Here is a 24795-nt window from a genome sequence, read left to right as displayed (position 1 = left end):
ATAATCATGGATGTCCTGCATCTGACAATGTCAGTCCAATGATGTGCTGTTTTTATTCTTCAGGAATCTCAGAGAACAATTCACTAGCAGCAAAACATTTGTGGCTGCAGAGTTTCTATCTTCTCTGTGCAGGCACATTGGAATGAGGGTCTAACCTCTCCCCAGCACACCTTCCAAGAAACACCACGGCTACTGCCCTTGTATGACTTACTCAAAAAAAAAAAAAAAAAAAAAAAAAAAAGAAAAGACCCAGTAAAAATTGTTCTACCTGCATAGCTTCACCTTTTGGAGCCATTCAAAAGCTGTAGATACAATATTCAAAGCAGCAAACGCAGCATGTGTTCTGAAAAGATCAGGGATGGCAAGCATTTTGCCACAACACTATGTGGAGTGTGTGTAAATACTATCAGGAAAGTGACTGATGTCTCTTCACATTTTCTCAACACAGCGGCACACCCAGGAGGCAGGAGGCAGTGAGTAACCACCTTCTGCAAGTTCATATCATAATGCAGTGTAGGGTAGGGCATGGGGCTCAGGTTTGTCAGCTCAGGCTGTGGTTTGTGACATTGGAATCCCATATCAGAATTCTGGTTTTAGTCGTGGGTACTTTGCTTCTGATCCAGTTTCAGCAGAGGATAACCCAAGTGCTTGGGTCACGCACGTAGGAGACATGGATGGAGCTTTAGACTAAATAATGTACTCACATAATTTGGGCGTAAACAATGATTGTAGCTAATGTAACTTCATTAATTGATAAGGCATTGACCAAGCAGATCCAGTGTCTAACGCAAAGTTTCAGAATAAGTACCCAACGAGAGTCAGATCAATGCCTCATGACTGACTAAAAGAGTGAGCAGAATTTTAAACATTTTTTTCCTGTAAAACGCAGGAAGGAAATTAAACTAACCCCAGAGAGAGAAACAAAAGAACATAGACATGCCAATCAGGTGGAAATGTTTAGTCCCTCTAGTTGTTTAAGCCTAGACACACACCTCCTTGTGGTATGGGTTAAAATCCTATAGCATACTGGATACCACAGTAGCATTCTCCGGGATTTCTGTTTTTGGATAAACAATATTAAGTTATGTTATGATAAATTGTCAAAACTGCTTCCAAATAACATGGATATTTAACATATATGTGTTTCTTCCTTTCATTTGAAAATGTTTAATATTTGAAAGGCAGAGTGACAGAGGGAGAGAAAGATAAAGAGATCTGCCACCTACTACCGCGAATGATCCCAATGGCCAGGAATGGCCAGGCCAAGTCAGGAGCTTAGAACTGCATCCAGTTAGCACCCATGCGTGGCAGGATCTCAAGCACTTGGTTCTTCTTCCACTGTTTCCTCAGGCGCAGCAGCAGGGAGCTGGATTGGAATTGGAGCAATGGGGAAAAAATGGCATTCTGATGTGGATATCAGCACGATAGCTCCAAGATCTACTGCTCAACAATGCCAGCCGCAATATCCTACTTTGTTTCTAAACCTGGAAATTAAGAAAAATGTGTAGACAGGTATTATGAGAAATTATTTTAGTAATTGCTAATAAAATAATCTATTTTAAAATAATCTGCTTGGGAGCAAGTAAAGCTTAATCTATACAGTAAATGCTGGAAAGCAGGGAACAATGATGAAAAATAAAGGGGAAAACATAGGATGTTAGAACCAAAATAAAATTGCATTTGTTGTAATTGTAAATGCGATAAACTGCGTGCACACACACATGCTCATCCACACACTAACTGCATACACAATTATAACATCTCTAGGATCAAAAATTTTCACTTCTAAGTTGGTTATTCCTAAAATGAAGTGGCCTAGAAAAGTTAGAAGTATAGGCAAAGGTATGCTAGACATCTTGAGTGAATATAAGAAGAAATTGGTCAAGGTAAAATGTGTGAAACAAGAAGTTTTTTTCCCTATATTAGAAAACTATACTGAAGAGGTATAACCAAGCATAACATTCAAAGGATACACTAAAAGCACAGGATTAAATCTACATGTCAAGGGATGCAAAAAGATTAAATGTTTGCAATTTGAAAATAATCTTAATATTTTGAAATATTTGCACATGTTGCAATGCTTGCCATTTCCTGCAGGACTTTGACATGGAGACTTCATTTCTGTATAGATTGTCTTCGTCTTCAAACTTACATAAAGAAGGAAGGTGGTAAACGCACAAAGCTTAAGAAAGTTATGAGATTCTATGAAAATAGCAATGAGAAGACCCTTGACCTTCAATGATTAAAATATTCTTAAAGCTAAAACAAGAATTAAAAATAATGCAGAGAGCAAAGAAAAGAAATGCACAATTAATAGAAGATTTAGCACAAAAATAGAATCACAAATATTTTTTATAAAGAAAGCGTATTTCACGTATTAGCAGGACAGTAATCCATGGACTTAAACATGCAGAAATAAAACCAGTTTGTTCAAAGAAACATAGAACAAGGCATATGTGGAATATTAGTTATGATGGGGGTGGCATTTGCAATAAATGAGAACGTTTGATTATTTAATTGATGTTTTGGGAAACTGAGCAATTATAGTGAAAAATTTTCCACTTGTCTTGAAGTAAATTCAACAATGAGCTAATCTTTATTATTTTAACTTAACATTTGAAGTCAGCTTTACTGAAATTTAGTTTATCTATGATAAATTGAATAAATCTTAAGTGCAGTGCTCGGTTTCAGCATGCACACATCAATTTTGACCATTATGACAATCAAAATATGTTACACTTCATCATCATAAAGCATTCTCTTACACACCTACCCAAGCTGTCCTTACTCCTCCCAGCCGCAAGTCAGCAAGGCGCTGCTTTCATTCATTAGAGGTTAGATTGATTTGTCCTGGAGTTTCAAACAAATGGAATCCATTGTACAGTATGCGCTACTTTCTGGTTTCTTTCACTGAAGTATGTTGGAATCTAAGTATATTCTTTCACATTGCAATAACGCCTTCTTTTTCACAGCAGAAATACTTCATTAAATCTTACTGAATGGATACATTATCACTTGTATTCATTGAATAATGATTCATTGCTTATACATGAAATAATGTATTCATTATTCATTCATAATTGTGAACCTCCCCATCCATGTCCAGTTTTTGGTTGTTATGAATATTTCTATGAGCTTTTAAGTACTAATATCTACACAGACCTAGAGTCGGCTGAATAGTGATCACCCAAAATATCAAATGTCAAACCTGTGAAATCTCTAAGTATTGTTTTGAAAATGGACTTGTTTGGAGATGTGATTAAAGGAAGGTCTGTTTCTTTTAGATTGGTCAACTATCTGTGTTATGTCTCCAGTGGTTTGATGCTATAACAAATGTCCTCAAAAGGAAGAAGGGGGGCTGGTGTGGTGCCAACACAGTTTGGTACTCCACTCGCAACACCAGCATACCATATAGGTGCCAGTTCATGTCCCAGCTGCTCCACTTCTGACCCAGCCCCTGCTGATAGTTAGTGGAGGGTGGTTCAAGCCCTTGGGTCCTTTCACCTACCCAGCGGAAGCTCCCAGCTCCCAGCTTTGGACTGGGCCACCTCTGACCGTTGTGGCTATTTGAGAAGTGAACTAGTAATGGAGGATCTCTGTCACTCTCTCTCTTTCTCTCTCAACACAGAATTTCTAGAATAATAAATAAATCTTTAAAAATGAATATATATATATACATGTGACACTGACATGGAAGTCTGGCGATATGAAGAAAGGCCAGAGGGAAGTTAAAATGTTTTAGGCTTCAAGAGATGTAGTCACAGCCCAAGAGCTGCCAGCAGCCAGCAAAGCCCAGGCGAGGCGAGGAATGGACGTGCTGTGCCGAGCCTTCAGGTGAGGTGGAAGTAGACAACAGCACGTCCTCACCTTGCTCTGCACGTGCCAGGCTCTGCAGGACACTTTCCACAGGTGTCCGTTTCTAGAGCTCCAAGAATATGGTACAGCTCTTTAAAGCACTCCACAGCCACTTCACATTTCCCTTATAAAATTTTGCGCACTCTTTTACTCCACTGGGGTCTCAGCAGTAGACTACCGAAAAATTAAGTTTGTTGCTGATTTGCATTGAGGATAGAGAATTTCTAAGTAGGTGATTCTAAATGAAGTTACATGAAGTGAGTGGAATTTTCAAGACATTGCCAGTCTGATCAAATGGAACTTCTTCAGATGTTAGTCTATTTGAGAAATTCTAGTTCACTTTGAGTTCTGTGTTACACTGTTGAATCTCACAGGTTAGGGAGATCTCACAGATTAGGGAGATCACAACCTGAGGATTTTCTTCATTTTCCCCAGATCAATAGACCTTTATTGCACTGTTACAATATCACAAACTGGAGTTACAAGCCAGGTTCTAGTTCTACAGCTGAACAACTTTCATTCTTCTTTATAAACCTGCTGAACTGTTTTTTCTCCAGAGGCACACCAGCATCCCAAACTTCCTGTTACCTTCGATTTTAACTATTGCTGCCTGCTGAACCTCTTCTTTCCAGGGAAACCAAGCTCCTGGGGGTTCCTCTGGACCTTTCTTAGTCACTGTGTGACCCTTCAGAAAACGTCAAATTTTTCTGGAATGGCGCTGGTCTGAATGTTGCTACTGGGCTTCACTCTCACGTGGTAAATGAAGCAAAGAGCAACTTGCTGGTTTTTCAAGGCTGCTGCTGCTCAGCGGACAGGAATGAGCTGGGGACAACCGAGTTAATGTCACCAAGCTCATGGTTCTCACCAAGATGTAGTCATTTTCTTTATTAAATGTTTGTTAGGTTATTACCAGGTTTTGCTTAATTTTCAGAGTACTGAAATATGTATTTATGTATTTGGCCGGTGCTTGCACTGCTTTTTGTTTCGTTTCGTTTTATTTTTGTGGAGGTGAAATTTTCAGTTGTCCTTGCCCCACACCTTAGGTGTTATTGAAATTTTGATGTTCAGTCTTAAAATCTTCTGGCACAAAGTAAAGTACAAATGTCTAAAAGTGTGGTCTGCGAGTCTTACATCTGACCACCATGGCGGTTTGTTCTGATTCAGTGTTTCTTAGACTATGAAGCAACCAGGATTCATGATTTTTTTTTTTTTTTGAGGAAGATGACTATAAAAATACAGATTTCTTCACCCATGAATCCCTTGTGAGAACAGAGTGTCATTCCTCCTAATGGATAAAATGCTGATATAGCGCATTCATTTTAAAAGCATACACTGTGTTAGTCAGAAAGGCCAGTCTTCAGTTCTTCAAATTGAATTTCTAACTTCATTGATTTTATTGCTTCCGAATAAGTGTCTACACTTATGTGTTAATAAATGTACAATCCCCTGTCACAAGAGATTCTGGATTAAGGAGATGTTCAAACGTGACAAGCAGCGATGGGAGACATATGGCGTGGCAAAACTTCCACCTTGTCATTTTGCTGCTTCCTGACTGGAGGGTTGCACAGCCACGCGGGTGCTCTTGCCGGAGATTGGAGATGGGATGTGTGTGTCGAGTTGTTATTCTTTTTCGCCTTTTCCCTTTCACCAGCTCTTCCGTAAATTTTCCTCACAGAAATTCTCATTAGAGGAGACACTTCAGTAACATTTCCCACATGCTTTGACATTTTTTCTTTCTGAAGAGAATGTTTCATTCTATTAAGTTAATTCCACCTCAAGGTATTTGCATAAGTGGTGTGGGTTAGCCTTTGGCGTTATCTTCCTGAATGAGTTCTGAGTGCTCACTGGGGCATACTGCAGACACATGGTCTCATTGAATCTGGTGCTATCTTGGCCAAATCTAATCTGTAAAGTTCACTTGCAATCTAATATATTGTTTTTGAGTCATCTTGACATTTTGACTTCATAAGTGTAAAGTGAAAACTGCATTTACTGGAAATTTGTTTTTAAAAATAAAACAACATATGCCAGATCCCTGTTCTACAGATGCCTTATAAAATTAGGCAAGACTTATGAGGTAATGCTGCGGAGAGAAAATTTTAAATTGGAAATTGATCTCCAATATTTCTAAAGCACATGAAAAAGAAGACTGTCTTCAATGCAATAAAATGCCCAACGAAGGGTGCAATGCATTTCTGGGCAAGGAGGGAAGACTAACTCGGTTTACATGCTTGGCACTGTTGCAAGAACTTGGAGAAAAGCATGTTTTTATTTTTAAGTTACAAATATTATAAATACAAACATACGTCAAAAAGTTTGTGTATTATAAAAGGCCTGTCCATGAATAAATTTTTAAAGACATTTTCCATGAACCTCTTCAACTAACCTCATAGATAAGTTTTTTGATGAGTTTATGTTGAAAATTGGGGCATGATTATTTGGATTAATATAACTTACAAATATTTTATAACAAAAGTTATCTGCTTTGCAGTAATATTGAAAGTTGAATTTTCCCTAGAGGAGACTTCATTAATGACAAAAATTGTCTACATTTAACTTATACTACTAAGATCACTTCATTTTATGTATGCTAACTAACTCATGACTTCATTTATACAAACCATTCAGCTTTTCCAGTTATGCAGTTATTTATACGTGAATAAAATGACTAAATGTAGGTCAACAGGAACTTTTGAGAGTTTTTGATTCATATGTTTTCAAGGTTAAGATGTTTGGACAACGGAAATTTCCCAATTACCAGTAGAAGACTAACAGCTTGATAGATTTTTGGTTTTGTTTGTTTGTTTGTTTGTTTATCTTATTCTAGCCACACAAAACTTTAGGTTATAAAATTAACTTGTTGTTTATTTTGTAAGCCGTATTTAGTTAACTGATTATTTTGTAAGAAACTGAATATAAAATAATATAGTAGTTAAAGCAACTTCTTCCCCTGCTTTTTACTCTTTATTTCACCTTTTTCTGCTTCTGAACAAGGTAGCATACAGAAAGCAGTAGATGTGAAGGTAGAGCCAACTTCAACAGTCTTGAATCCTAAGTACCAACAATGGTATTTATTTTCAACTTTGTGTAAACATAGAATATTTTTTTTTTAAATAACACAGTTATAGTTGAAATTTTGCACTTCTTTTCCACTTAATATTAAAAATGATTTCCTTGTGGCTGGTTTCCTTTGAAGAATAATGATGACTACATAATGCAACATTGATTGGATAGTACAACTTAGTAAAACATTCTAAAACAGCATACTTTGTTTTCAAACTAATAAAAGTAAAGCTAATTATTGCTGTGTACACGTTTAAAAATTTTTATTTCATGACGTTCTTGTGATAGTTTTCTAGAGACGGAAGCATTGGCATCGGCTGTGAATTAACATATATATATATATATATATACATATATATATTTAAGACAGTTATTTTTATTTGAAAGGTGGAGTTACAGGAGAGAGAGAGAGACCAACAGAGAGGTCTTTCACACCCCCAATGGGCCACAAGAGCCAGAGCTAGGCCAATCCAAAACCAGGATCCAGGGGCTTTAATTGAGCCTCCCCTCTGGAGGCAGGGACCCAAGGCGTTGGGCCATCTTCTGTTGTGTTCAAGGTGCATTCAAGGATGCAGGGATAGAGGAGCATCCAGGTCTCTGGTGCCTGCATGGGATGCTGGCATTTCAGATGGATGCTTGGCCTCATATGCCGCAGGACCTGCCCCCTCCCCCAAATAAAGATTTCAGCATAGATGGAAACACCACATTGCCAGCCTAGAAGAAAGTAGCATAATGAAAAATAAAGCAAAATAATAAATTAGGCAATAAGAAAAAGATAAGAAAATCTTGGAATTCTTGAAAGATGAAAGTTGCAATTCTCATCTTTTATATCTATATGATGGAATATTTTGCTGTTTATTGATTATTTAAGATTTTTGTCTATGAATTATCTATTCATATTTATACTCCCTGCGGATCCATAATTCTTACCACTGTTAGCAATTCTAGTATTCTTAGCAATTGTATGAAAATTGTAGATTAGGAAAATAGCTTTTTACCACATTTTCCTTTAGGACTTCCTCAGATGCTCTCATTTGGAAATATTTTTGGTTTTAAACAGACAGTAATTTCAAATTTTCACATATTCAAATCATTAGTCACTTTGCAATTTTTAATTTCACTGCAAATTTCATGTAATCTAACTTTTTAAAGATTTATATTTTTTTGTTGGAAAGGCAGATTTACCGAGATAAGGAGACAAAGAGAGAAAGATCTTCATCTACTTGTTCACTTCCCAAATGGCCACAACAGCTGGAGCTGAGTCAATCTAAAGCCAGGAGTCAGGAGCTTTTTCTGGGTCTCGCACATAGGTGCACGGTCCCAAGGTGTTGAGCCATCCTTTTCTGCATCCCCAGGCCATACACAGGTGGGAAGTGGAGTATCTAGGAACTGAACCAGCCCTATGGGATCCCAGAGCTTACGAGGGAAGGATTAGCCAATGGAACTATCATGCTGGGCTGTGGTAATTTAAAAATTATTGACAATCATAACTATTTTTATATACTTTAATGTATTAAGTTGACATGCAGTTTCATTTTCATTTTTTTTTTTTTTTGTATATAACTATTTTGGTGAAAACAGTCCCAAACTGCTTTTCATCTTTATACTATTTTCCTCTTAGATTACTGTTGGAGTAAAAAGAGGAAGATTCACTCTGGAATGCTATCAATCCTATGTATAAGAAATTATGGTTACTTCCACTCATGCGGAACCTTAAGTAAGTTCTAAAATGTCTTCATTTTCTGCTTAAAAATGTTATGTTCTTGCTGTTTCGTCAGAATCCTACACAAACTAAAAGACATAAATCTAAAAGATGTATGTAATTAAAAAAAAATTCTAAATTTGCAAAACAAAAGGGGAAAGGAGTTCTAACTTAGAGAAAGATGTAAAATCTGTAAATGTAAATAGGAGGTGACTTTGTTTTTATATATCATTATGCTTCCAAAAAGGATATATTTCAGTTGTTTGTGTTAAATGAGCACCCGTTTTCCAGAGAGAATCAGTTTTATTTTATATAAGGAGACTTTCGAGGAAATAAGAACAAAATGACTAATATGCTTTAGGTTTAAAATACTAGTTTTTATACACAAATTTAAAGTGCATTTGTCATATGTAGTTTCTTTTTCCTCCTTTAACCATGAACATGTTATAAAGAAAAATGATATGAGGAATACAAAATTAATTTCACAAAATCTTTAAAGGTCAAGGTTGTAAACATTGTTTAAACACTTTTTCTCTTTTCCAGAACTTTCTATCCAAATTAGCCATCTGCTGATTTCACCCTTTCCTTGCCTCCCCTGGAGGGAAACAAGCAAGCAGGCAATTACACTCTCTGGCACTCGCTTCAGATGATCTAACATGACCTCACTGATGCAGCTTCGGGAATGCATTACGTTTATAATTCTCCACATTTAGCAATGAACTCAGATTAATTTACAATTGTGTTATAATTATCTTGTTATTCATTGATTTAACACGTATAAAACCATTGACAAAATCTAGATCCTGTCAACAGTTTCTAGGAGCTAGAAAAAAAAACTTGCATGTAGGGACATGTAAGTTGCATCTTTTTCATTTCACTTGCTAAAGCAGGTGGTTTTTCCATTTTCTGCTCAAAATCTATGGTTTAAGGAACCAACTATTTATCTGATAACACTTGGGTTCACAAAGGATAAAAGCTTTGGAAAAAAAATCCTGATCACTTCTTACTTGACATGATAAATCCAAGTGGCAATGGAACATACCAGAATGAACAATAAGCAGACAAAATCTAAAGCCCAATAGAAATTTCTAAATGATTCTTCCCTCAAGTTTGTTACCTTGAAGTTATTTCAGAGAATAATGAAAACAAAATCACAATACTGAGTCTTTTCTAGGTAGGAAAATTGAGTGAAGTGTCACCCAAGTGACAGAAAGCCAGATGAGGCTCCTGGCTCCTGGCTCCCGGCTCTACCTGGCCCCAGCCATTGGAGCCTCACCAAAAACAAACCAGAAGATGAGAGCTCCCTCTCTTCTCTATGAGTCTGACTTTCAGAATAAATCTTTCATGTGACTTATTTTATGTAAGGTGAACAGATTTCCAATTTATTTTCAACAATCAGGGTTTATTACTAGTCATACTACAGAGCAAACAACATAAAAAGGCCTCATGAGTGCAGGCTTGCCACCTGTCCAGGGGATCACAGTTGGAGTTGTATTTAACCCCAGAGCCATCAGGGATGGACCGCTTCTCAGCGCCCATGTCTTCAAATTCACCAGCACTGAATTTAGTAAAGCCCCACTGGTTTGAAATGTGGATTTTTTGGTGACCAGAGAACTTGAACTCGGCTCTCTAGAGGGCCTCAACCACATGTTCCTTGTTCTGCAGCTCAGTGCAGATGGACATAATGACTTGGCCAATGTGAACCCTGGCTACTGTGTCTTGGGGCTTTCCAAAAGCATCCCACAAGCCTGTCTGCAGCCTAAGTGAGGAACACCACAAGGACAGAGCAAGGAATGGCCACTTTAAAGGACTGTCTCTAAGGTCCCTTAGGGCAGCCCATACAAGCAGCAAGTTGCACACACACTACCAAGGAGGCTGCTATTTGCAACCATTGCACACCAAGCACCCGTGAAATAAGGGAGCTTGTCGGCTTAATTAGCTATTATTATTAGACATCTTCCATTGGTTTTCCCAAGCCATTAGCAGGGAACTGAATCAGAGGTAGATTGGCAAGGACACAAACAGGTGCCCATAAAAGATTCTGGCATCACATGTAGCAACTTAGCCATTGTACACGATGCGGTCCTGTGTGCTCTCCGACACACGGAGAATAGTGTGCACCTAGTGAATGATTCTACTCAAATGTTCTACTTCATGGCTTTATGTAAGAACTGTTTCCAAGTCACAAAAATCATTGAACTTACCTATTAGCGTTATCAAAGCACAAGGGCCCATGGTAAATCAGATGTTCACAGTTGCAGGGTGGTCGCCTACCTCCACACTCTTCTCTGTCATTTGCATATTTGCACCCTATTCTCTAGTCTGTATGTTCTTAATTTACTTCAACTGGGATGGGGGAAAAGGTGCCCAATCTCAGCTCTGCTACTCATTGAAGTAACTTTCCTCTTTTTGATGTGGAATTGGTACAATTTCTCAAAAGCAATGTGGCATGACTGTATTATTTTAACTTATTTGTGCTGAAGACAATGGTTGTATGAGTCAGAAATAAGAACGTTAGCCTCCCTGACTGGAAATCACTGGAGAAATGACCACAGATACAGGATATTGGAATGATGATTAGGGAAAAAAATGTTCATCAAATCGTCACAGCTCCTGTTTCCTAGACAATGAGGTTTCTTTCCTAAGGACTGGGCGCCAGGAATCCTGGGGACACAGAAGTTTGCCTCAGGTCACCATCACCACAGTTGTGATCCTCCTTCTCAAAGACCCCATAGAGGCTGGTGTCTGGCTCCTGGCAGCCTACTGACCTTTCCCCCAGCCGTGTGTCAGCCACAGATCCAACCTCTTTTCCTGGAGGGAATTGCACAATATCAAAGGCCTGAGTGGGCTTCTAGTTTGTATGTGCTTCAGCCTCAATCTTCAAAACTTAATTGCTCACCAATCTGACAGGCCTGCTCAGGGCTAGAGTGGCCTTCCTCCAAGTTTGACAATGGAAGTTTTAAGGATTCCTTCAACTTGAAAAATGCTAAACCATTTCAAGTGATCAAACTTTATAAAGCTATTGCATCAAACGTTTCTAGTACATCCAACGGAATAAAGTCAGGTGCAGGAATGGGTGTACACCAGTAAAGATCCAGGAGAGATGTATATGACTCCCTCTAAGCTGAGGAACATCCAGCAGACATGAAAGAAGCAAGCAGTTAGTGAACGACCAGAGACTAGCCTTAGCAGGAGGCTGATAGCATCTCTAAGGGCTACAGAATACAGGCCACTCTGGTGAAACTGGGTCTCCAAGGGTGACATGATCTACGGGGAAACAAAGGCTCCAAACTTTCTTTCCCTTTTCAGTCCTTTTGATGTGTGTCTGGTGCTTCTCTTTACTAACCCAGGCAGCAGCCAACAGACCGTGGAGTTTAGAGGATGAACTCCCTGAGATCTGCCTCCAGGCAGCAAGAAGCAAAATGGGAGAACAGACCACAGACCAAGGGGGACCTGGAGAACGCTCAGCACCAAGGACAGCTGAGTTGGCGGCGGAGACCATCACCTCCTCTCTAAGTGGAAGCCAAAGCTTAGGGGCCAGGGGCTGATGCCTGGCATAGTGGTTAAGATGCCACTCGAGATGGGTGACCCCCATATCTGAGTGCGTGGGTTCAAGTCATGGCTCTGAACTGAATTGTAGCTTCCTGCGAATGCACACCTGGGAAGGAGCAGGTGATGGCTCAACCATGGGTGTCCCTTCCATGATTATTAGTACCCTACACTGAGTTATGCTCTCCTGGCTTGGGTCTGACTGCTGCCTCTTCCAGGCATTTGTAAAGGAATTCAACAGCTGGAAACATCCCTCTGCTGCTCCCTTTTCTCCTCCTCTTTTGACATTTTAAATGAACAAATAAGCAGACAAACAAACTGAAGGGTGCTGGGAGGTCATATATTGCTGGAGCAAATGAAATAAATGCATGTATCTACCAGTTTTATTATATATGCATATATAATACAAGTATTACAGAATATGCTATTCATTAAATATGTGTACATATTTCCTAATAAAATAAATAGCAAATTGTAAGAATTCATAATATTAAAGAGAACATACAACTTAAATTTCTTCTTAAAATAGGAGTTTCTACACTAAGAACTGACAAACTGTGTTTGTGAATGACCAAATAGTGAACAATCTCAACTTTACAAAATTTGCAATTTCGAGGCTGGCCTTGTGGTGAAGTGGGTAATGTCACCGACTGTAGTGCCAGCATCCTATGTGAGCACTTGTTCATGTCTTGGCTGCTTCTGATCCAGCTCCCTGGTGACAGGTTGGGAAGGGCAGGGAGGATGGCCTGGGACATTGGACCCCCACATTCACATGGGGTATCCCAAGGAGGCACCTGGATCAAGGATGGTTTCTGCCTGGCCTCTCACTGGCGAATATTTCAGTTAGAAACTTAAACAGTCCATAAAGAATGAATCTTTCTTTCCGTGCGACTCTGCATCCCAAATATTTTAAAAAATCTTTTTTGTTACAAAAGAAAATATACAGTCTTTGTTGCCGCTGCTTAACTGTGCAGTAACACAGAAACAATCTTAGCTCATACATGCATCATGAGTATCTTCATACCCCAATAACACTCTTTTTTAATCACTGATGTTTAAATTTCCCATAATTTTTATATGTAGCAAAAACATTCTTTAAATTTTTTACCACTTACAATATAAATACTATTATTAGCTTGAAAAACACATGTGAAAACCAGAGAGATGAGCCTCTCGGGCCTTCTGCCAGTAGTTTGCAGCCCCCAGAGCTAGACTGAACCCCTCAGGGTTTTTGTGGGAATGCTGGGTAGGTCCCGGGGCTGGGTGTGAGGGAAGGAGGCAAGGCTGCCACGGGGAACCACACTTGAAGAACACCAGTCCCCAGAGCAGGAAGAGCCTCCGTTAGTTCTCCGCACTGGAAATCAGATTCTAACTCTGAATTTCTGCCAGTCTCCTAACCTTGAACACCCTTTCCAACTGACTTCTCCATTCTTCATGTTCTTCATTTTGACATATGTTTCTAGAATTTACCCAACTCTCCAGCAAAATTCATTTCCTACCTTATGGAAAGAGAAAGTAGACTTAGTTGCACTTGCTGAAATATTCTAGATAGAGTTAATTTCCGTGCTTTGTCTCACACTTATTTTTCTAGAAGCACTTAGGATTTGGTTGAAGAACTTTTACTTTACGCTCCATTTTTTTAAAGAATTAAAAAAATAAATGTTTATAGCAATCTGTGAATTAAGACTTTGAACCTGCAGAGGGTGCTATGAAACTATTTTAAAATAGCTTTGATTTCTAATTTAAATTCATTAGGAAGAAAATGCAAGTTGTAACTTTACTTTCTCTAACAATTTTTTTTACACAAGAGAAAATAGAATTGAATTCTTTCTCCTTATTTTTTATGTTTTGTTATTATAGGAATAAATTTATTTATCATTGGAAAAAAGATATTAGGATTATTCTTTGAAAATGCTAAGTACTTGCTTAGAACAAATAGAGATAAATTCTATGTCTTTTTTCTTCTATGTTTTCTGCTTACCGTTCAGCATCTATTTGTCTATGAATTTCAACCTTGGAATCTTCCTTGGCCATTGCTGTTCTTACATCATAACCTGGATCTTTGAGGGCTGAGCAACAATCAGTTAAGGATAAAAAAATTTCAAATGAGAATCATTTCAACCTCTGTTTTGTAATAATCAGGTAAAAAAAGATTTCCTGGAATTAAGCCACAGGAACTCTGGCTTAAATCAGAACTGTCAACTGGAAAACAAATTTCCAGACATTTGAAATTTAATTCATTTAATTTTTCTTGTAACCAGATTAGAAAACATGATTAAGCATAGCAAGATATTCTTTTACTAGATGAGCCTGACTTTGAATGAAGCAAAATGATACAAAAATGTTAAAGAAGAAAGAGAGCTACAGCTCCTCTTCCTTGTGGAACATGCAAGTAAAATGCAAAGAAAAGCACTCAGCAGGATTTATTTGAAATAAAAGCAAAGATCATTTTCCTTTGTTGTCCACCAAATTGCTCTTGAGCCACATTTTACCCCAAATCCAGATCTAAATTATACCAGGCTACTCAAACACACACACACACACTCACAAATAGAAATGAAGTATTTACAAGAAATTGAATATTTACAAAGAGCTCAGCAAATACAAATAAATCTTTGAATGCACATGTAAAGTGATTGAGCCAGAAATGTTCACCAGCCTTATAGACATTTGTGTGTGTTTTGGGAGTGGGGGCAGAAAACAAAATAATTCTGCACAGAGCAAGGACTTATAAAGTGCTAATGGTGAATTTCAAAAGAAAGAAAATTCAATTCCTTGAGATATTGAGTCTGATCGTTTTAGATCACATTCAGATGCAAGTTTGGAATTTATGTATATGTGAAAAAGCAGTAGCATTCAGGTTTTATACAGTGGTGTGAACATCACACTGCCCTAAAAGCTTCTGAGAATTTTTATCATAAAATTAGTTCCAACAAAAAGAAAATATATTAGTAGAAAGGTGAGAAATTGTTTAGATGCGTTTAACATTAGGATAGAATTCAAGAAGCAATAAATCAGAATCTCCATGAATAATATGAAAGCAAAAAAGACATTAGGGGAATTGATGCTTTGTAATAAAATATAATTATACTTAAGCATAATGAACAGAAGTATTTGCACATTTCCGCATTCGCTCCTGCACATGGATTCCTCATTATCTAAAGGAACCCTCGTAATCCTGGCTCTAACACCATAATCATTCTCTTATTTCATTAAGACAAAGCAAAGATCAAAACATTTCACATTAAGCTTGGTACCTCAAAAAAAACTAAATTTCCTCTTTTTATCTTACATCTTGATGTTACTCACTACAAATTTATATAAATCAGACATAATGACAATTTAACCTGAACTTCAAGCCCTATTCATCTCGTGGGAGTATTACTGTGACGTCTTTCAGAGGGCTTTGTGATTGCTCAGCCCTAAGTATAAGCCCTATAAAATGATGGGCTTTGAAATGTTGGTCAGGATAGAGTGAGGAGCAGTAGCTGGCAAAACAGCCAAGCTCAATCAGCAGCAAGAACAGAGAACTCTTGGAGCCTTTCTTGGCGTCCCAGGACTTCAGCACCTTGGACACCTCACCAGCCCACAGTACCGAGAGGAACACTACTCAGCCCGGTAAGCGCAAACTTCACCTGTCTTTTTTGTCTCTACAACTATCTCAGGATACATTCAATTGTCTTTCCCTTGAAAAGAATTTGCAGTGTCTCTCCTTCATAAGAACATCAAGATAAATTTCTCAGCTCACTGAGTGAGGATGTAATGAATTCTTTTAATTGGAAGATGTTTTATCCTCTTGGTACTGTGTTTCATACTAAATTTTTTTTTCAAATAGTACATTCAAGTAAGGTATATATATATGATTGCAGTGTTCAGTGGGTATCTTTGTCTTTGGAGTCTTCAAATAAATTTTAAGGAAGTGAAATTTCTACTTCATAAATTGGTTAAGTGAAGTTAGAAAAGAAATCACAGCATTTAAACTTATTTCTTGAATTGATTTTCTTAGACACTAAAATTGGATGCTACAACTCTGCTCTTATTGTTCCCAGGATTATTCCTAGACTATAAATTATGAAATTAGGCCTGCTAAGTGCCTGGTGAAAGATGGGCAGCTGAAGAAATCCATTCTAATTTTGATGCAAACACCTGTCACCAAGAGCATTTTCTTCATTGAAGAGTGATACTATCACATCTGAACTCTTTTTCCACCAACAAAATTGCTCAGCAACACGAATAACTCTGCAGGAGACTTTAGAAGTCACTGCTAGATTTGCAGCATTGTGTGGCTTGTGACATGTGTGGTTTAAAATACTAATGGTGGCTTTCTCTTCAGAGGCACAGCAATGGAAAGCAGAAACAAGCCCCAGCTGCTGGTGTTCCTGACGCTTTGCAGTGTGCTCTTCTCACAAACCCTGGCGTGGCCTCTTTACGGAGCCCCAGCAGCTATAAGGTACGGCCCTTTGGAACAGTTTTGCTTGCAATTCACGCAACTGAGCATTCTCTCTTTGTCTAAATGTGAGTCCTCTACTATTTTGGGCATCACAACATTTAAAATCATGTGGTATGTACATAAACCTTTCAGGTGATGTATTGAGTAACTTGTCTTCAATATCAAGTTGACAGGTGAATTCTGGGATTGTATTGTTTTCATGAAAGACAATGTCAATGACTACAATTTACACTTGAGATGATCACACTGATAATCACAGCAGAATGAAAAGAGCTGACTTTCCACTTATTCAGACCCAATTCTGGATGATACTGAGCTTCTTGATTGTCAGTATTCATTTTATTATGGAAAAAGCTGTTTAGTTCTCAAACTAATTTTAAGTATTTTTATAAGTTCTATCAGTAAATATTAATAGTGTATTAGTTTCTGTTGCCAAGAAATCTTGCAAAAATCATGTTGGCAAGATATGTATCTACGAAAAGGCTTTTTTCTTCTATTAAAATAGCAGAATATTTTATTTTCTGAGACACTTTTCCTTAAGGAGCAGATTTTAATATATTTGGTTCAAACCTTATATCCTCAGTTTTACTATGCTGCATGTTATGTTCCATATTCAAATTCATACAGTACCACATGATCAGTTTCACATTAAAACTTTATTTAAAATAAAAAATGTATTCTAAGTAAGTGAACAATAAATAAATGGTGCATTAAGCTTCATATTCCCTTCAAGTTCAAAGATACCTGCACATCCCACATTTTAAAGGAAAGCAGTAAGTTCTTTGCTATGTGTCCATTTCTGATTCACTTCTTAAGGTAGACTTGTATTCCATACAGTGAATTATCTCAGCTTGTTAGTGGGTTTTTTTGTGAAATTTCTTTAATACTGTCTATTATATTGTATGAATAACTAAACAAAATGCGTCCCTTGGAATGTTTTTACAGCAAGCATTGAGTGATTTTGAGCTGAAGTTTGCACTGCTCACACAACCTCAACTCTGTAGAGAAGTGCTTATTACAAACTGCCAATGACTATCTTGAAAAAGGCTTGCACGTGGATGCAGTGATGTGCTGGGGTGATGAATGCTCATGCGCCCAGCAGTGTAGTTCTCTTTCACAGACAAGCACAGCTGTTCTTAAGTTCCATGCAGCATTGAACTTCCTGAGTTAAGCAGAAGATCCCACAGAGTTCTTTGAATTTGAGTAGTAACTAGTGATAAATGGAGATTCTTTGGACTTGATCAGTACAGAGAAATATATCACACTAACATAAATCTTTGAAGCAAAATCTGGGGACATAAAGAGAAAAATGAATGATACTTTGTCAGGTATTAGGACAAATAGAACCAATATATACATTGCTAATAGTTTTAATATTGACAATTACATTTCCCCCAAGTTTCTATTTTGCACAAGTTTTCTGCCTGCAATATCAACTTTAAAAGTGAATATATTCTTGGGGTGCTGTTAAGATTTGAAGAGGATTGAATAAGCTAGCTCTTACAAGTGATGCATCCATCTTATAAAAGTTTAAAATGTATAATATTTATTTATGGAAATTATATAGAATAGCCTTTGTTTTATGGAATGGTGAAGGTTTTTACTATTTGTATTATCATCATTCATATAATCCATTCAGTCAGATATACTATTCTTATACTGGAATTGAGTGATACTTTTCCAAATTTTGAATATCTAATTCAAATTGTTGAGTTATCTTTGGAGAAAGAAATGTACTTTGCTTCTAATGTATTTTTTTTCCATAAAATATTGGATGACAGAATGCCGCTGGAAGCAGCCAATGACCCTGATCAGGTTTCATTAAAAGCAGACACTGACATCCTGCAAAATGTGTTAGCTGAAAACGACACACCCTACTACGATGCATCCAGGTAAGTTTATTGCGGTTCAGTTTTTTTTTAGAACTATTATTGATCTAATATTCACCTTCCCACGAGACTATTGTAGCACAGCAGTACAAGCTTCCTTAATCTTATTTCATTTTTGTTTGCAAAATGTTTGCAACTTTTGATTTTCACATAGAAAGGTTTAAGAAAGAAAATCAGGAAGAACAAAGCATTCACTTGCATTCTGTTATGTATGAGTCCAAGATTCCTGACTGTATTATTCTGGAAAAAATGACTGCAAGTTGCACTCCATAATGGAGAAGGTGTCAAGGAAACAACTATTACTTTGTAAAGAAGATGTGTCTAAGAGTTAGTGCTGTTCATTTATGGAACTCTTCACTTAGAGTTGCTTTCAGCACAGGACAAGTGGCTCTAAACTTAAGTCAGTAATAGAAGCTTTCTCATTTGAATGAAAAAGTTGGTGGGTGGCCCTAAAGTTCCATTTTTGTAAAGACTATGGCAGAAGACATAACAATAGGTATATCACATCTGTAAACATGACAGAATATTTCAATTACATTTATCTTTATTCATGGTAGTGGAAATGAAGCACTATAAATAAACAGAAAAGAAATACATTTTTCACAATGTTTCTAAAAATCAATAGCTTTGAATACTCCCCTGTTGTGCAAAATGAAGTTAACTTTCAAAAAGCTGTCTAGCTGACTCTGCAAAGTGTGGGCCAGAGATATAGAATGTGTTTGGTAGGAGTCACTACTAGGAAACTTCTTTGGGCGTCTGTTTTGATGAGAATATTTTGTACTAATAATAGTCTTTGTTATTTAATGAGCCAGATAATGCTCTAGATCATGGCTTGCAAACTTTTTTCTGATTTTAGAAATGCCAGGCATGCTGATGGAGTCTTCACGAGTGACTTCAGTAGACTCCTGGGTCAACTCTCTGCCAAGAAGTACCTCGAGTCCCTCATTGGAAAACGTGTCAGGTAAAGATCATTTATTCTTTTTAACCAAATACATTCTAGTGACTCAATCAGAAAAATTATATAGGCACTGTCAACACGCTATCGACCTGATTCAAAATTGATAACTATTAGATAAGGTTTAATTACATAAAACTATCCATATTCCTGATTAAAATTTGATAGGCTCATGAGTTAAGGTAAGAAAAGTCTGTTAGCAATATTGTTTTCTTTGACTCCAGACACACTTATTTTTCTGGAGTAGCAATAGTTTATAATGTGTAAGCAAATTGAACTCAGATCAGTAAAAGATAATAAGAAATAGTATCAAGGCAAGCAAATTTGAATGGCAATCAAAAGCAGCAATACTGCTTCTTACTTCCTACTCAAATCAGTTGTTGAGGGAAATTTTCCCCCCAATGGAAGATAGATGAATATTTTGGTGATACTTCTGAGGGTAGCATTTTAGAAAGAAATTTGCTCTCAACAATGGAATGCAAAGTCAATATTCCCCAAGTGTTCAGAACACTTCCTAAGGGTGCCCCAGTCCATGCCAGAACATGGTAGATAACTTCCTGCTCTCCATCTATGGCTTAGATTGTGTTTTCTTATAGGCTTTTTGTGATAGAAAATAGCAGGCTTTTAGAATTTGTTTATCTGAGTTTGAGAAAGTTGAGACATTGTTGCATCTACAACCTTTTGTTGAAACACTTTCCTGTCCCTTTCCTTCCATTCTTAGTAATGCTATCCTGGAAGAGCCCGTACCAGCGAAACGTCACTCAGACGCGGTCTTCACCGACAACTACACACGCCTTAGGAAGCAAATGGCTGTAAAGAAATACTTGAACTCCATCCTGAATGGGAAGAGGAGGTAAAGAAATTAGAGGACTTGCTAAAATGTGAAATCTAACTTCTTTCAAAATTCTATGCTACATAGAGACAGGCCTATCTCCCTATCTTTGTACACTATGTAAAACAACAACTCTCAGTGCTAACTGACATTAGCACGTCTGTAAAATAAAATACTGACTTCTGGTCCTCACACAAAGTAAGTTGGCAGGAAATGTAGTCTCAGACATCACCATCTTTTCAAAGCTCTTCAGCTGATTCTATTGTGCCTTGAGAGTTAAAAATACTGGCTCTATGGTGGCAAGTACTTTGAATCCGGAAACAGATTCTCTCTAGAGTAATGATTTTGCAGTGTGTGAAGTGAAGGCAATGAGAAAATTGATAATACATGAAAGCCCCTTCCTACGCACCTTCAGTTCCTTTACCTTACCAAATTCAGTCATAGCACATTCTGTACATCTAGAGTCCAGAAAACACACGTTTCCCACTAGTATGCAACTATTAGACACAATCCCTCGGGACCGAGGTACTCTCTCTTTACACCAGTTATTTTGGAGTAATTGATTAACCATAAAGATAATTCTGTTGAGCGAGATAACATAAATTATTCTCTTTGTTCTTTAAATTCGAATTCCTTAAGATTAATCTTAAATGCTAAAATTGAGGAATAATTCATATATAGTAATTAACCACAAAAATAGCTGATTGGTGTGAGTGTGTCCTGCAGAATACTGAGAGCGATCTAGTTGTGACGCCATCATTGTTTCCCTATTAAGTTTCTCATCTAGAGCCTCAACAAATACAATTTTCTTTTTTCAATCTGCAGCATTGAGGGAGAATCCCCAGGCTTTCCTGAAGAGTTAGAGAAGTGAGGAGGCTGCTCTTTGGAGAACAGTTGGTGACAACTTGCTAGTGGTGGGTATATCTGTGTATTGCTGTGTTCTAGCAATCACCTGAGTACATAAGTAGGTAAGAGTCACCCAGCATGGAAGCATACCTCATCTAGGAAAGACACTGCTACTGAGAAAATCTCAACTCAGTAAGCAGCTGCAAAACCCATGCAATGTTCTGATCAGAAAAAGAATCTTCCCAGGAAAAAGTTTGCATCTGAGTGGCATTTCTGTTTATTTCCTGCCTTCCTTGAGAAAAACAGAGGTGCTTAGTTTACACTCCATGAAAACAAATTCCTGGGAACCAAACCATGCTGTATTGAAGTTTAAGTTTTAAGCTTATGATTAACTGTTAACTTCTCGTTTAATTTAGGTATAGGGAAATATCACCAAATCGCAACTAGGCCTTTTATCACAAGAAAGAGCAGGACATTCTGAGCATAACTTTACTCTGAACCATAACAAATTCCATGCAAAAAAGTCCCAGTTAGCTATTTTCATATAAAAACAGGTGATGCAAGCACTGTGACTTCAAGCATTCAAGCATCCTCTACTCAAACATCTTCCGAGTAGATGAAGCACATGCAGGCTTTTTGCCTTTGATAACTGGTTTTATATAAACTTGATACAAAATAGATTTCTTTTTGGACTTACATTGTGATAATGTGAACATTAGCTCACAAAAATTATTAGTGTTATTTATATGTTACATATACTATTTATACATTTGTAATATTTGTACTCAAAAATTCAAGTCAGCATCACATCAAATGCACCAAATTTTTCTCTAAGAGGTCAGAGTAGCCCTCCTTTCTGGCTTTGTTTTTCCATTACAACTACTTAGCTCTGCTGTAGCATGAAAGCGGCCGTAGGTAATGTGTGAAATGGATGGCAGTGGTTATGTTCCCCTTAAGACTTTGTCACCCCAAGGTAAGCCAGAGTCCAACTCCTGACAAATCCAGATTAAACTAGTCTTATGCTCAAACATAAGGCAACTCACAGTCTTACCTCAGTGGGGTTATCTCAGTGTATCTGAAAACTGCCTAACTGGTCGCTTTGTCCACTCATTCCCCTTGACTCTCCAGCAGAAACACAAAGTCAGAGGTGCTGCCTACACCAATTGCTTAACATGGATTGTTTCAGAAAAGCAAGTGCTTTGCTCCAAAATAAAAGGTTATCATGTCAGCCTTTTGAAAAAATAGTTACAAAATGTGTTCTCCATCAGGAATATCACCAATAGAAAAATGTAAAAGTCTACCAGTCCCTCTATCCTTTACAAATTGTAACCGTATTTAGAAGATTCCACCTTCTGTTCTTTATCTGAGGGTAACTTGGGATAAACCCCTTGAACAGGAAACTTGTGAAATACTCATGTCTGACAATTACAAATGAAAGTTATTCATGACTCTGAGAGAATTCTCTCAAACTCCAGCTTCTTTCTGACATAAGTCTCCAGAAGACGTTATTTTGATATATCCCAGAACGTAATCCCCTACTACAGATGTTCAGAAAGGACAAAGAGAGGTAGACATATATAATACGAGTGGATGAGTGAATGAAACTGAAATGCTCTAAGTAAAAACATGCTGATGTTTAAGACATAAATTCTTTCTTTTTCAGAATTCTTGAAGGAAACTGATAAAGTAATTACATTCTGAGTTCTACATGAATAATTCAAGAAAACAACTTCAGTATCAAACCAAATAAAATATATTGTATTGTGAATGTCGTGATTTATTTTATTCTATTGTAATAACTGTGATGTTTGCATTGTAAATATTATTTGAGGATTTGAAATATTGTCATAGCTCTTAAAAGCTTGTAATTTCATATGTTGTATATTCTTTCTAACAAAAATATATTTAGTGATAACTAGATATCAGACTAACCACAATTCTATGAGGCTTTGGTAATGAGTAGTAATAGAACAAAATCAATGTGCATATTTATGGAGTATACTTAAATACCCAGAGGAGTAGATTATATTACTGTGTCTAAATTTGAATGTTAATCAGATTGAATGTTGTGTTAAATAAATCTCAAAATATCTATGAGAATGCCAATAGCAAAGATAAAAAGATACACTTCAAAAAGAGATTCAGAAAATTTTATGCATTTGCACATTTCTAATGAAATTAAAATATCTCCAATTTGGATCAGAAGTTGCCAAAGATTTAATTCTAATTTAATAATTCCACTAAAGGGAATGATGCCTGTTTCTGGTGTTGGAACTTCTCTTTACACTTGTACTAAGTATGTGTAAACTGTAGACTGAATGAAACATTTTTCAATAATAAATATGTTTTTAATAGTCACCCAAAATGCTGCTCTGGTTATATCAGCTTCCTTCAGTGAAACTACATTTGAAGACACAACTATTTTTCCAGAATGATTGTAAGAATTTAAATATAGAAAATAAAGATCTTTGATTACCATTGCAGATATGTCATATTGTTTTGTCTTGTTTTTTTAAACGATTTGATGTAACTCATTTCAACTTCAAACTTCCAGGCACTGCATAGTTTTTGTAACACTTTGGGTAGTACTGTATGCATGTCACATGGAAAATGAAAGGAAAGATATAGAAAAGACAATTGGTAGTGCTGAGGGAAAAGTTAGGCTTGGCTTCTTTATTACTCCCCGCCACCTCCCACTAGAGCCCCCCAGCAGAAGAGGGAAAAAGACATTTTGTCAGAGAAAAATGCTTCTGCAATGTAAAATGAGATTTGTTCAGACATTTTCTTCTAGATTCCAACAACGTAAAAGTGGGGAAAAAATACGAAGCTTGCTGCCCTCAAGAGCATGCAGTCCGTTGAGGGCAATAGTCAATACACAAAATAGTCAAGAAGCTATACATTGTGGTGGAAAGTGGCCAGTGCTGCAGAAAATTAATGAAAGGAAAGTAGATATAAAGAGTTTGAAAAGAAAGTTTTAGATGGGCTTGTAGGAAGAGGTTTCCATGAGAATGAATACAGATAGCAAGCTCAGAAATGAAGAAATCAGAAATCAGCTAGAAGGCTGCGTCCACCCTAAGCTCTTTCTGGTCAAAAAGTATATCAGATCTTCAGGTGTAGACATGCTTTGCATCTTAAAGAACAGAGAGGAAGCCAATTTTGTTAGAGGGAAAGAAGGAAGAAGTTGTTGAAGACGAAGCTAGAGCGCTTATGAAGAATGAAGTCTTGTACAACATTGTAGGTTTTACTGCAACTGAGGCCTTTAATTTTAATAAGAGGGTAAAGCATCAGAAACCTGATTGTCAACCGTGTATCCCACAGGGTGGTGTTAGTGGAGCGGAGTAGGTGAAAGATGGTTTGGAAAGGCCCAAAAAAATATGGAGAGAAGTGTCTAGGTGGTGAGTAGAGGGTAGCGGAGGTATTGTGTTATAAAGAATTAAAAAAAGGGGGAAGAGAAATGGCAGAGGAACGGGGCAGGGCCAGTAACCTAATTTTTTTGTAGCAGAAACATCAAAAACATGCTATCTTAGTGCGTTTTCTGCTGCAGTCGCCCAACACCAATGACTGGGTCACTTAGAGGTTTCTCGGGGTGGAAGGAGGTGAAAACCAATACAGTGTCGCACCTGGTCTGCACCCTGTGCGTGCTCACATGCCCTT

General features: G+C 37.3%; 1 protein-coding gene and 1 non-coding gene across 2 annotated transcripts; one reads left to right on the top strand and one right to left on the bottom strand.

The window, feature by feature from the left end:
- Positions 1-10428: 10428 nt before the first annotated feature.
- Positions 10429-10565, bottom strand: LOC118758417 (small nucleolar RNA SNORA70). The gene has a single exon (XR_004995708.2). It is a non-coding gene; the product is annotated as a small nucleolar RNA SNORA70 (small nucleolar RNA).
- A 4989-nt stretch (positions 10566-15554) lies between these two features.
- On the top strand, positions 15555-23621 carry VIP (vasoactive intestinal peptide). The gene is made up of 7 exons (XM_012930676.3): positions 15555-15787; positions 16503-16619; positions 18401-18511; positions 19365-19469; positions 20185-20316; positions 21121-21209; positions 22805-23621. Exons 2-6 carry the CDS (start codon positions 16513-16515, stop codon positions 21164-21166), a joined length of 501 nt encoding a protein of 166 aa, XP_012786130.2. The 5' UTR covers positions 15555-15787; positions 16503-16512; the 3' UTR covers positions 21167-21209; positions 22805-23621.
- Positions 23622-24795: the final 1174 nt, after the last annotated feature.

This window comes from Ochotona princeps, chromosome 1 (genome assembly GCF_030435755.1).
Source record: "Ochotona princeps isolate mOchPri1 chromosome 1, mOchPri1.hap1, whole genome shotgun sequence".
NCBI classification, from domain to species: domain Eukaryota; kingdom Metazoa; phylum Chordata; class Mammalia; order Lagomorpha; family Ochotonidae; genus Ochotona; species Ochotona princeps.
The sequence above is the reverse complement of the archived record's forward strand: the minus strand, read 5'-3'. Positions and strand labels throughout refer to the sequence as shown.